This window comes from Vidua macroura, chromosome 2, assembly GCF_024509145.1.
Source record: "Vidua macroura isolate BioBank_ID:100142 chromosome 2, ASM2450914v1, whole genome shotgun sequence".
Classification (NCBI taxonomy): Eukaryota; Metazoa; Chordata; class Aves; order Passeriformes; family Viduidae; genus Vidua; species Vidua macroura.
The window spans coordinates 188,135-201,170 of NC_071572.1; the positions used below are offsets into that span (position 1 = coordinate 188,135).

A 13,036-nucleotide genomic window follows, 5' to 3' on the forward strand; every position below is an offset into this window, starting at 1 on the left:
GCCTCCCTGCGAGGGCTCGTGGGAGCCAGCTGAGGGGCACTGGCAGCAGCAGAGCAGGATGGGCAGCCAGGGCCCTGGCCTCACCTGCTTAGCACAGAGCAGGGGCAGCCCACAGCTGGACGGCCATGCTCTCTCTGCACATCCATTGCTGCTTATCAGGCTGTGTGCTCAAAGCCCCTGCCTCTTGAGTGGTTCAGAAACACCACGATGGTGACAGCCACCCTCTGTCACACATCCTGCCCAAGCTGGGCACTCCAGACAGGTCAGAGCAATCTGTGTTGCTAGCCACCTGGGTGACACAAGATCTGGGGACACTCTGCAGCTCCAGCCAGGCCTTCCCTGTTGTTGCTGCTTCCCTTCCCATCCTAGGATGCAGTCATTCCTTGCCCAGCCATCTTCTTGCATGCTGCTCTGCTGGCAAAGCTGCTGGCAGGGCTTGGCCTGGGTAAGCACATCTCGCAGAGCCTAGAGGAGGCAAAGGGGGTACGGTAAGTCTTGCCCTCTCTCTGAGCAAGGCTCTGGGACCAGAGCAGGCCAGGGACTAGCCAGCCATAGCATGGCTGAGGGAGCACTGGATGGGCATTTCTCACACCTGGCATCTGTTGGAAGCCCTTGTGGGGACACATGTGACACACCACATGGCAGGATCTGCAGCTGATCCCATGTCTGGGGGCACAAAGTGCTGAAAAGGCCCTGCTGGAGCTTGGCAGGGCTCTGCTCTCACAAAGAGACCATGAAAGCGGATGTGTCCTCCAGGGGACAGGACAAGGCTGAGATGGGTTCAGAGTTCTGAGGGCAGGTAAATGCTGCAGCAGCTCTGAGAAAACACCTGTTTGGGCACTTTGGTTTGCAGGTGCTGAAAACAGAGATAAAGAAGGGTGAAGTACCATAACAGCCCACTGTTAGCCATGTTTTGGATGTAGAAGAGACTTGGAGGAAGAAGTGAAAACTGGATGATAACTCAAAGCTCCATGATTTCTTGCAGACATGCTAGGGCAGCATTCATGTCAGCGTTCCTCAGGCAAAGCAGAGGAGGGTTCTGTGTCGGCACCTGCGAGCACCAGCTGCGGCGTGTCGAGATGAAGCACTTTGGTGATGTGCTGGCAGTACAGGGGCTGTTTGCAAAGGGTCTGCAGTGATGGATCCTCCCAGGGAATGATTGTTAGGAGAGGGGAGAGGGAGCAAAGGGAAGGAAGAGTGCCTACTTTCACAAAGGGCATGCCCCTGGTGCTGGTGTTTTGCAGCATCCCCTCAGAGATGTGATGGTTGATGTCACTGTTCAATGTACAGCATTCAAGGCGAAGGCTCCCTGTGAAGACCTGTAGAAGGATCATGTTCCACTGTTGGGTCAGGGAAGATGATGGGACAGGAAAATCACTGCTGCTAAGCAAGTTGCTGGAAAGCAACACAGAGGGGTGTTAGGGGTGGGCTCTGAACTGGCTGCTTCAGTTTGGGGAGAAGCCTGGAGCTTTGTGAATGTGCCACACTAGGCTCAGGGCAGGTAAAAAAGCAAATCAAATGCTGAGTTTAATTAGAAAATAAACAGAGAATGAAAGAAAATATCATCACCCACAACTCAGATTCTGCCCACACTTTCTTTCTGGTTCCATTCTCTAAGTGAGCAGAAGTGATAGAAACTGTTTAGAAAAGGATGTTAATGGAATCTCTGGCAGATAATGGTTCCAAGCAGAAATAAAACATCCTTTGGCATGGACAAAGCTGGAGGAATATCACAAAGGTATGCACAGAGTCATGGGGAAATGAGAAGTTGCTTTTTTCATAACAAAAGGCTGGGCAGCTCCATAAGAACTGACCAGGCAGCAGGTTTAAAATAAACACAGGCAGCATTTCTTCATGCAGAATGTAATTAAATTGTGAAATTATTGTCCAGAGTTGCATGGGTTCAAAACTAGATGAATTCATGGAAAGAAAAAAATCCATCAAAGGCTGAGGATCACAAATATGATCTGTGGCTCAGGAAGTGTCTGAGCCACAGTGGGCTGGGAGCCGGGGAAATTCACAGGAGGATTGTTCCATATGTACCATGTTTCTCACATTTCTGTACATCCACTGCCAGCCCCTGCTGGAGCTGTGCTTGTGGCCAGAAGGACTCTGTAAGCCTGAGACCAGGCTGGTGTTTGCAGCAACCTTCAGGGCGGGTGGCCAGACCCAGATGTGCCACTGGCCGCTGGCCAGTGTGCATGGGCAAGCCCACTGCCATTGCTGCTTGTTCCTGTCTGTGTGACTGGACTGGCATTTGTACATGTGGGTGCTGCTCATGTAACTCCTCTGACATGTCTGCTTTTCTCAAAGGGCTCAGATTCCTCATGAAAGGGAGAGTGTCCCTGCCTGCTGAGCAGGAGCCACTCAAGTCTGGGTTGAGGGCAGTGGGGGCAGATGTTGCCCTGGCCTGTGGCAGGGAGAGGTTGGAAGGGGCCTCTGAAGCGTGGCCCCACATCGAGGTGTCCACGCAGACCTTCCTTTCATCAAGGGCCAGGCTATATTTAGGTCTGTGCCTCCATCACTGCTGTGAAAGGCTGTTCCAGATTCCTTGATCTGGTACTAGAAAACATCTCTTCATTTCCAGCCTAAACTAATTTCTGACCATTTTATACTCATTTGTTCTTGTGCCAATATTGTGTTTTTGCTTAAAAAGCTGTCCTCTCTCCCTGGAATTTCCCTCCCTCTCCCAGTGTTTACAGAGCACAGTCCCAGCACTGCCTAGCCTGGCTGACCTAGTCCAGCTCCTCTGGTCTCCCCTCCCAGGGCTTCAGCACAGTGCCAGCAGCTTAGGCAATAGCTCTGACCCTCACCTCCACCTGGAAACTTGCATCCTCTTCTCCAGAGTCGTGCTTGGATTCCACTTGTCCCTTTCCTAAATGCATTAAGTGGCACAGATCACCCTGCACAGCTGGGTCTGGGAGGGTGGTCTTTGCCACAGGATGTGCTGATGGCATGGGAATGTGAGGTCTGTCCCCTTGAGGTGGGAATTTGGCATCTGCTGGGGTGGAAGGAACAGCAGAGCCTGTGCCAAGTGGGAATCCTGTTCCACCAAAGAGTATGTGCTGGAGGGGGCAGGTCTGCAGCAGGGAGGGGATGTTTGCTGAGGATGATTCCAAAACCTGAGGGAGAGTGATGGGGGTGCATCCAGTTCCATAGCTATCAGGAAAAGGTGTGCAGTGCTGTAATGTGTGGTCTCAGTGGCAAAGGAGGTGGGTCCCCTCAGGACATGAGGTTACCTGAGCATGTGTGATTGATGTCTCAATGGTCTTGTGCTACACTGGCATAAAATGGGGAATCTAAAGTACCTACAGACAGACAGTGCTACCCAGAAACAAAGGAGAGAAGGGAAAAGCCCCAAGTTGAGGAACCTGAGCCCCAGATCTGCCAGCTGCACTTCCAGAGGTGAGAAACCTCCCTGGCTAAGTGTGGGAACTGAGAAGTTCCCTGTCTGTGGCCAGGGAGGCTGGCACTGGGCTGTCAGGGTTCACACATTGGCATTTCCAGCTGAAGGTGTCTGTTGGGACAGGGAGAACCAGGACTGTTGTGGAGCCCTGCACTTACCTGCCTGCAGAGGTTCTGGGTGTAACATGGGTGAAGCAGTGCCCTCCTCCAGTGTGCCCCCACCCTGCCAGGTGTGCTGTTAAATGGAACAGAAGGGGAGGAGGGCTGGTGAGACAGAACCTCCCCTGACCAATTGCTGTGGGCTCCTCCATGTTCCCAGCCTCAGGCACAGCTTGTGGGTCCTGTGGGGAGTCTGTGTTGTGGGTAAGGTGTAGTGCTGGTGCAAGATGGTGCAGACTTCATGCCATGCTTGGGGGGCAATCTGAGAGGTTCCCTGTGCCACTCAACTACTCCCTGGGCCATTCTGCAGGTGCTGGAAGAGAAGCCATCGGGACTCCTGGTCGCCTCCCTGCAGGCCAAGGACCCTGACGAGGGGGAGAATGGGACCATCATCTATTCCCTGATAGGTACGAGCTCCAGAGCTGGCAAATCCGTGCTGCTCTGCCTGGCAGCCTTCACCCAGGCGGATGGGTGCCCACTGCTCGGGATCCCCACAGCACACTCCCCTCCTTGGAACCCTCCCCTGCCCTCCCTCTGCCAGGCTTCCCCCAGCCATGTTCCCCTCTCTCTGCAGGAGCCTGGGCAGAGCGTTTCACTCTGCATGTGGCTACTGGAGAGCTGCGGACGGCCACGGTTCTGCGGCGGACGGAGCGGGCCGAGTACATCTTCACGGTGACAGCCAGCGACCGCGGCACAGCACCTCGCAGCACCTCAGCCATTGTCCGTGTCCAGGTACCCGAGCTCCTCCTGTCCCTGCCCGCCAGCTCCTCTTGTCCCTGTGCCATCTGCCCAACACTTGCCTCTTGGAAGACACATCCAGCTACTCAGTAGCCTTTCTCTGCACCTCCTCATCCCCTACTGCCTTTATCCCTGGGCACCCTCTGCTCCTGCTCAGCTCTTGATCCAACCTTAAAATCCCCAGGGAGAACCTGGACGGGAAGGGATGACCCTGCACCTGTTCTCATGTCCAAAGAACTGCCAATTGCAGTTCTGCCTTCTCCAGGCTTTAGACAGCCGACCCTGTTCTAGATACCCTGGTGCAGGAAAGATGTCAGAGGTTTCCTGCACAGAGACTTCCACTGTTCTCAGCGTCTGCTGAAACCAGTGTTCTGACCTGCAGGGTGTTTATTCCGACCTGCAGGGTACCCCTCATGTCTGTGTCACTTTGGTACTCCCTGCCTGGTACTGCCCAGACAGCTACATACTTTCTTTACTGTTAGTAATGAGCTTCCTTTTACAGCCCAGGCTCCGGTTCCCCCCATCAAGGCACTCCCACTGAACATTGTTTCACATCTTCTCGTCCATGTCCTTGTAGTTGCCAAGGCCATTTGACTGTCCTTGCTGTGCCATCTCCAGCCCTGCCCATTGCTCCTGTGAGCCAGCTGGTCTCTCAGTCCTTTGTCACACAGCTATCCCCACTCTGTGCCTGTCCCTCGCTAGTGTGGGAGCTCCAGAGCTGAGTTCTAGCCCAGAAGGGTGTGATATACCATGTTCCCTTGAGGAGTGGAGCCTGGTGTTAGCCTGCCACAACTGCCTTCAGCCACCAGAAACGTGTTTTATACAATTTCCTTTTTACACTACGTCTGTAACTGTTCTTGTCATCAGAGCTGTTCTGCAGCCTCCAGAGCACTGAGGCTAGGCTAGCCATCCCTATCATGCTGGTTTGCATCCCTGTAATACATATTTGCTTACCAGTCACTGGGTTTGATCCCCTCTGGGCTGACAGGTTTGTTGTTACTCCCGTTTTCCTCAGCTCCTTGACAGGAATGTGTTTCTTCAGTGGGTTTTCCCTTCAGGTCATACTGTGGTGGCCTTTACAACATCCTCTCTCCCATCTGCGAGTGCATCTCATGCTCAAAATAACTCCAATATCTTTAATAAAACTAGTGATAGTATTTATTTATCTTGGGGTCATACTAGGTTCTCTTTCTGTGCCTCCCATCAGGATGAGCGTGACCTCTCTTCTTATTCATTCTTGCTTGTGTTTGCAGAATTGTTTCTCCTGCTGTCTGTTGGCTTTGCAGTATTGGATGGATGAATTAGTCACAGAGCCCAAGAGTGGCTGAGGGAAGGTGTCACCTTCTCCAGCCCCCTACTCAGATGGGGTTGTCTGGGTGACTTCTGGCTGTCTCCAAGGCTGGAGACTCCACCACCTGTGGGCAACTTGTGCCAGGGCTCAGGCACCCTCACAGTGAAAAGTGTATTCTGAGGAGCAGAGGGACCCTCCTGTGTTCCAGCATGTGCCCTGGCCCACAGCCCCCTGTGCATGCCACTCACTCCTTCCTCTCCTCACAGGTGTTGCCATCCTCCCGTGTGCTGCCACGGCCTGATGCCACCGTGTTGACCCTGCATCCTCTCGAGGGGGTCAAGCCAGGGTCTGTGATTGGTTCAGTGGCGCCCCTGGACGCCCCTGCACGAGGACAACTGATCTACACGGTGGTAGGAGGTGGTGGGGATGGCACCTTTGTGGTTGATAGTATGACAGGGGAGATTTACGCTGCCCGTGAGCTGGACTATGAAGCTGGGGCACGGCACGTGCTCCAGGTGAGTGCTGAGGACACGCAGCACGGCTATCCCTCCAGCAGGTTGGTGCTGGTCCAGATCCATGTGCAGGACTGCAATGACCAGGCACCCACCTTCCCCGAAGACCCCATTACCATTGTGGTGCCTGAGAATGCCCAGGCTGGCTCCTCCATCTTCACCTTCCAGGCGCTGGATGGGGATGGAGTGGGCCCCAACAGCCAGGTGCGCTATGGTCTGCTGCACCTGGAGCCACCCGGAGCCCCCTTCCACCTCGACGGCCGCTCAGGGCAGCTGAGCCTGCTCCAGGGCCTCGACCGGGAGGCCGCTGCCTCCTTCCTGCTGGTGGTGGAGGCCACAGACCAGGCCCGCAACGTCAGCCAGCGCCGCTCGGCCGCTGTCACAGCCCGCGTGTTTGTCACCGACGAGAACGACAATGCGCCCATCTTCCTCTCCCCGGCCACCGTCAGCGTCATGGAGGACCAGCCCACAGGCTTTGTGGCACTGCACGTGGTGGCCCAGGACAGTGATCTGGGAGAGAACGGACGTGTGAGCTACTCCTTGCGAGCAGGCAACGCTGATGGCCGCTTCCACCTCAACCCCAGCACAGGTGAGGTCTGGGAGGGTGCAGAGGTGGTGGCAGGGATCCTGGGAACACGGAGGCTGAGGAGGGTGCAGGGGTACGTGAGGACGTTGCACAGTGCATGGGAGGAGGGTGTGGGCTGGGGAGCCCAGAGGAGGGAGATTGGGGGTACAGGGAGTCCCAAGCACAGCACCTGGTTGGCACAGTGCTGCTGTCTCCTGAAACCCATCTGTCCTGCAGCCCAGTGCCTGCAGCCATATAGTAGTCCCAAGGCATAAGGCCCAGTGCCACTGGTGCCAGCGTGGCCCTCTCCTGTGCCCACAGGTGCACTCTCCATCGTGCGGGCCCTGAACCGGGAGGAGGTGGCCCAGCACAACCTGACGGTGGTGGCCACAGACCACGGCTTCCCACGCCTCTCGGCCACACAGCTGCTGTCCGTGCTGGTGCTGGATGTCAATGACGAGGCTCCTGTCTTTGAGAAACCTGAGTACGAAGCCCACGTCATGGAGAACCTGCCAGCCGGCAGCCCAGTGCTGCGGGTGCTGGCCACGGACCGGGATCTGGGTGAGGATGCAGGCGAGGGTGAGCTGCCCAGTTCAGTCAGGGCCTGTCTGGAAATGCAGCCCCAGGTCTGGGCATACCCTGCTCCCTCCTGCCAGTCTGGAGAGGCTGGCTGACCAGAGGGAAGGATCAGCACTTGGCCTGGAGGTGGGAGATGGGCTGAATCCTGGGAGAGGATGGGAATGGAACTAGGACTGTGGTTCCCTCTGGTCCCCTAGCCCATGGCCTTTGTTCTGTGGGTTCTCCTTGACCCATCTGGCCTCCTAGCAGCTGGGTTAGGCTGGGACCCTCACACACACCTCTGCCACCAGGGAGCAAGGCCACCCTCTCACGCAGCCTGTGAGCCCCGGGTGAGAGCTGGGAGGTGCAGGACTGATAGCCAAAGGAGGTGCTGGGGCTACTGCTGGGCTGCCTTCAGACCACCTTTGTGCCCACAGGTGCCAATGGACAGGTGTCCTATGGGGGTCTCTCCGGGGGGCCGTTCTCCATCCACCCACAGACAGGGCTCATTGTCACCACGCGTCCCCTGGACCGGGAGGAGCAGGAGCAGCACGTGCTGACCGGTAAGCAAGGGGAGGCAGCAGGCAGGGGGTCAGTGGGGGTACACAGGGACTCCCTGCTGCTGGGGTGGGGAGTGCTGCAGAGAGGGGAGGCCATGGGGAGGGAGGAGGGGTGTGAGGCACAGCAGGGCTGTGGGGTGGTTTGAGGCTGCAGGAATGCTGATGCTCGCATGCCTGGCTGCCCCTGTGGGTGCCTGGGTGTTGGCATACAAACACCATGGCTGTAGCTCCCAGTCAAGGCAGCCTCTGGTGCTCTCACTGTCCTGCAGTCTATGCGCGGGACGCCGGCCTGCCGCCCAGCCTCACCAAGGCCACGGTGTGGGTCACGGTGGGGGATGAGAATGACCATGCACCCCACCTGGAGAGTGAGTCCTGCTCTGTGGAGGTTCCTGAGAACCAGAGTCGTGTGGCACTCTACACCCTGCGGGCCACTGATCCTGATGGTGGGGAGAACGGACGCCTGGAGTACCGGGTGGCAGGTGAGATGCACTGGGAGCATGGGAGTGGGCAAGGACTTCTCCCTGGGCTTCCCTGGATCTGGGGACATCAACTGCAGCAATCCCATTCCACGTCAGTTCTCTCCTGCTCTAAACTGCACGGCATTGCTGTCGTCTCTCAGCTCTCTGCCCCCAGTGAAGAGCACCCTAAGATCTGGACAGGCTGCACTGCTCATTCTCTGGGCTTGTGTCTAGTTCTCCAGGCTTAGACCAGTTCAACACCTCTCCTGGCTGCTCTGACCTGTTAATTCACAGGTTGCCAAGTCAGATTTTTGCTGTATCCTGTCACAGGCTGCCTGGCAACTCCCCATGGCAGCAGCACTAGCCTGTGAGTGGTTAGAGTCAGTTCTTCATATGGAGCTAGCCCAAGGAGTTTGCTCCCACTGGGGCTCACTCTACCCACCCTGCCAGGTCCCATGGTGGTGGGCTTCATGCTCTCTGGGGGCCTTTCTCATTCCAGTTACAGGCATGCTCCCCCTCTTCTGTTTTAGGTGGAGACCCTGGGCAGGATTTCAGCCTAGACCCCATCTCCGGTGTCCTCTCCACTGCACATGCCCTTGACCGAGAGCAAATTGCTTCCTACAGCCTCATTGTAGTGGTGCAGGACCACGGCTCCCCACCACGCAGTGCCACCATGTCAGTGACTGTGCAGGTGTTGGACCTCAACGACAATGCACCCAGCTTTGCTCAGGCCAGCTACACAGTGGAGGTGCCAGAGGACTTGCCAGTCGGTGCCCTGGTGCTGCAGCTGGTGGCTGAAGACCCAGATGAGGGCACCAATGGGCAGGTCTCCTACTACCTGGGCAATGAGTCGCTGGGCACGTTCCAGGTGGAGCCACAGAGCGGGCGCATCCGGAGTGCCCAGGCACTGGACCGGGAGCGCCAGCCCACCTACAGCTTCCTGGCCAAGGCCGTGGACTCCGCACCGTGGGAGCCCAAGAGCGCGGCTGTGCGTGTCACTGTCGTGGTGCGAGATGTCAATGACCACGTTCCGGCCTTCCTGCAGAGCCCGCTCACCGTCAACCTGTCCCGCCACACGCCGCTCAAGCAGGTGGTGGCCACCATGAGGGCCGAGGACAGGGACGCGGGTGCCAATGCCTCCATCCTGTACCGCTTTGCCACCCCCAGCTCCGCCTTTGCAATCAACTCCTACACGGGGGACATCCAGCTGCTGCAGCCCCTTGGCTCCCTCAGCCAGCGCCAGCGGACGCTCTTCGTGCTGGCCATGGACCTGGGGCAGCCAGCACTCTCCTCCACAGGGGTGGTGGTGATCCATGTGCAGGAGGAGCCCTACCGGGGGCTGCGCTTTCCTCGCAGCACCAGTGACGTGGCCCTGGCCGAAAATGCTGCCCCAGGTACCCACTGGCAGTGAGCAGAAAGTGCTGTGATGGAATGGGATAGGGCACAAGGGGAGGTGGGAGCAGCTCTGTGGTGAACTCAGACCAGAGAGCACTGTGGGGTCTGGGGAAGTCCTGTTATGCTTTGGGCAGACCCAAGGAACTGCAGGGTCTGAGTGGTACCCAGGCTGGTCAGGGTGGTGTCCCTGTAGGCTGGCCTGAGTGTTCAGATCACTGTAGGCAGCCACAGGTGTCCAAATGCTCCCAGAAGGTCTCCAGGTCATAGTGAGACCACTGAGGAGCCATGGATAGGCACCATGACAGCAGGCTCCCAGCCCAACATTAACCTTAGATCTTCAGTCCCCTGTCACAGTGTCCTCAGGCAGAGCAGTGCTCCTGTGGTGCAGCACATGCTGCCCTGCATCACCTAACCCTTTGCCACGTGCTCCCAGGCTCCACTGTCTCTTCATACCCTTTTGCTCTCCCAGGGACCGAGGTGGCGAGTGTCCAGGCCATGCACACGGGGGGCTCCTCGGGGCACATCACCTACAGCATCATCAGTGGCAACGAAAGGAACACCTTCCTGATCCAGCCCAGCTCAGGTACAGCTCCAGGAACACTTGGGGAGCTCTGCTCATGCCTGCTCAGGTGCTCAGGGCCCCCAGGGCACAGGAGCACTGTCCACACTCTATACCAGTTAGGTGAAAGGTGTTAGTACTGGAATGTGGACACTGCCCTGTCACTGGCCAGAGTTAGCACTGCTCTCAGTGCAATTGTGGTCCCCCATAATTAGACCTTTTCCCAAAACCTCAGAGAGCGGGGTTAGAGGGGATTTTGGGAAGACATTCTTCCCTGTAAGGGTGGTGAGGCTCTGGCACAGGTTGCCCAGAGAAGCTGTGGCTGCTCCACCCCTGGAAGTGTCCAAGGCCAGGTTGGATGGGGCTTGGAGCAACCTGGGATAATGGAAGGTGTCCCTGTGTGCCCATAGGAATGTTGTCAATTAGTTCAGTATATCCTGCTGGCTGCCCTCCTCCTTCTCAGGTGGGACAGCAGCACCTTGTCACTCCAGCAGCCTAGCTGCCCACGGTTCAGGCTGCTGGCAGTGGGTGTCTGTCCTCAGAGCACTTTGTAAGGCTCTGACTGGACTCAAAGCTGCAGTGAGGTGTCTCTGGCTCGGAGCTGGATGAGTTATGTCATGGTGGGAACAGCTCTTTCTGCTCCACACTTTCGGGGGGTCTCCAGATGGGAGGACTGTCACATGCTGTAATGTCAACAGGAACTGCCTGTCCCCAGCAAGGTTGTGGGTGTTATCACTCAGGGCAGCTCTTGAGAACAATGAGAAGCTGGCAGTGTGGGGAGGGCTTGGAAGAGCTGAGTGTGTCTGTCCTGTCCACCTGAGAAAGGATGGATGGATGGATGGATGGATGGATGGATGGATGGATGGATGGATGGATGGTGCTGGTATGTCACTCCCCCCTTCCCTCCATTCCCCCTCCCAGGTGCCATCTCAGTGCAGGACTCCAGTAGCCTGGATTTTGAGGCCAGCCCCCGGCTGCGCCTGGTGATCCAGGCAGAGACTGCAGCTTCCTTTGGCTTTATGGCCATAAACCTCAACCTCCAGGATGTGAACGACAACCTGCCCCGCTTCCAGCTGCAGAACTATGTGGCATTCATCTGGGAGTCACAGAGCTATGACTCACCTGTCATCCAGGTATGGCGGGGCACAAACCGGGACACCTCAGCCCTGGCCTGGCCGCAGTTATGGGACGGGGACTGCATGGGCCTGGTGTTTGCACCAGCACACAAGTCCTGCCTCAGGGGCTCCACAGCTGAATCTCATGTGGCTTTGCAGGTGCTGGCAGATGACCTGGACCAGGGAGTGAATGGGCAGGTGACTTATGCCATCAACCAGTCCCTGCCAATGCCGGGTTTGTACCACATTGACCCTCAGACTGGCACCATTACCACTGCTGCCATCCTGGACAGAGAGATCTGGTCCCAGACCCGGTGAGTGCAGCCAGGCTAGGGGATGCCAGGACAGGGACAGAGCTGTGGAGCACAGCCCTGGGGCATGGGGAACACTGTTATTGGTGCCCCCAAAGCTGTCCCAGCCTGGCTGTGAAATGGCTCTATCAAGCAGCACAGCTGAGGGTCAGTGGGAGTGAAGGACACAGGAGCCAGATGGCCAAGATGAGCCCATGCACAGCTCAGTCGGGTCTCTACAGAGCTGAGGAGATTGTGAGAGGGCCCTAGGTTCATCCATTCCCCTTCCTGCCTCCTTAATCTGCACTGCATCTGCTCAGTTTCTTCCACCTCCAAGCACAGGACCCTTGCACTAGCTCCCACAGATGTCCCCTTGCATCCAGACAGGGATGGGCCCCTCACCATATGTGCACGCTCTGGACATGTCCATCCACACGTATGTGAAATGCTGGCAAACACCCTGCCATGAATCTGAGGCTTCTCCTGCCCTTTCCCACACACCTTGCTCAGATGAGGACCCCTAGTTCATGTTTTCCCCCTCCACATGTGCCCCCATGGCTGTGGGCTCCTCTGCCCTCTTCCCCCGAGGGGGGAGTCTGGGGTATCCCTTCCATTCCAGAGAGGCTCCAAGTGTTCCCCAGCAGCCAGAGAGCCCCAGACACCTGTCTGCACCCTGCAAGGTGCTCTGCCTGCACCCACACACCTTCCAGAGTTCAACACGTGCCTTAGGTGTGCAAAAACCTGCTGCCGTGCCCCACCATGCTCTCCGTGTACCACACCCACTGCCCCACATGTGCTCTCCAAATCATGGAACCATTGAGGCTGGAAAAGACATCTGAGATTATTGAGTCCAGCCTGTGACTGGTCACCATCTTGTCAGCCAGACTAGAGCACTGAGTGCCGCATCCAGTCTTTTCCTAAACACCTCCAGAGGATGCACTGCACAGATCCATCACCCCAGAGTCTGAGCTGCTGCACTTTTCCCCACCACGTGCACACCTGCAGTTCATGTCCCAGGTGTGGTGCAGGTGTGCAGTGCATGTCCCAGGAACTGTACACGGGTGTAGTACTCCCTCACATGTGTGGACACACATCTGACCCTCATGCCTGCCCACAGCTTGGTGGTGACAGCGATGGACCGAGGAACACCACCGCTCATGGGCTCGGCCACGCTGACCGTGGTGGTGATGGACATCAATGACAACAGCCCTACCATCCCGGTCCCCTGGGAGATCCGTGTCCCTGAGAGTGAGTGCCGTAGCACTGAGGGCCAGAGCTGGGGTACGATGGGCACTATGGGATGGGGAGGAGCCCACAGGGAGGCCAGGCCAGTCCCTGTCAGGAGCTGGATCACACTGACCCACTGCAGCCCCCTGAGCTCTCCAGCATGACCCTTGTGCTGCTGCTATGTCTTGAGGGAGCAACTCAGCC

At 57.1% G+C, this 13,036-nt stretch overlaps 1 protein-coding gene across 1 annotated transcript in view; it reads left to right on the forward strand.

The window, feature by feature from the left end:
* The window catches only part of DCHS1 (dachsous cadherin-related 1), a 36,895-nt gene that overhangs the window by 19,422 nt on the left and 4,437 nt on the right, over window positions 1–13,036 (forward strand). The window contains exons 7-17 of the mRNA XM_053971811.1: window positions 3,875–3,971; window positions 4,139–4,296; window positions 5,860–6,694; window positions 6,992–7,231; window positions 7,666–7,791; window positions 8,058–8,267; window positions 8,777–9,640; window positions 10,111–10,224; window positions 11,122–11,333; window positions 11,475–11,629; window positions 12,723–12,853. Of these exons, the coding sequence (XP_053827786.1) occupies window positions 3,875–3,971; window positions 4,139–4,296; window positions 5,860–6,694; window positions 6,992–7,231; window positions 7,666–7,791; window positions 8,058–8,267; window positions 8,777–9,640; window positions 10,111–10,224; window positions 11,122–11,333; window positions 11,475–11,629; window positions 12,723–12,853 (3,142 nt within the window). The remainder of the gene's footprint in view (window positions 1–3,874; window positions 3,972–4,138; window positions 4,297–5,859; window positions 6,695–6,991; window positions 7,232–7,665; window positions 7,792–8,057; window positions 8,268–8,776; window positions 9,641–10,110; window positions 10,225–11,121; window positions 11,334–11,474; window positions 11,630–12,722; window positions 12,854–13,036) is intronic.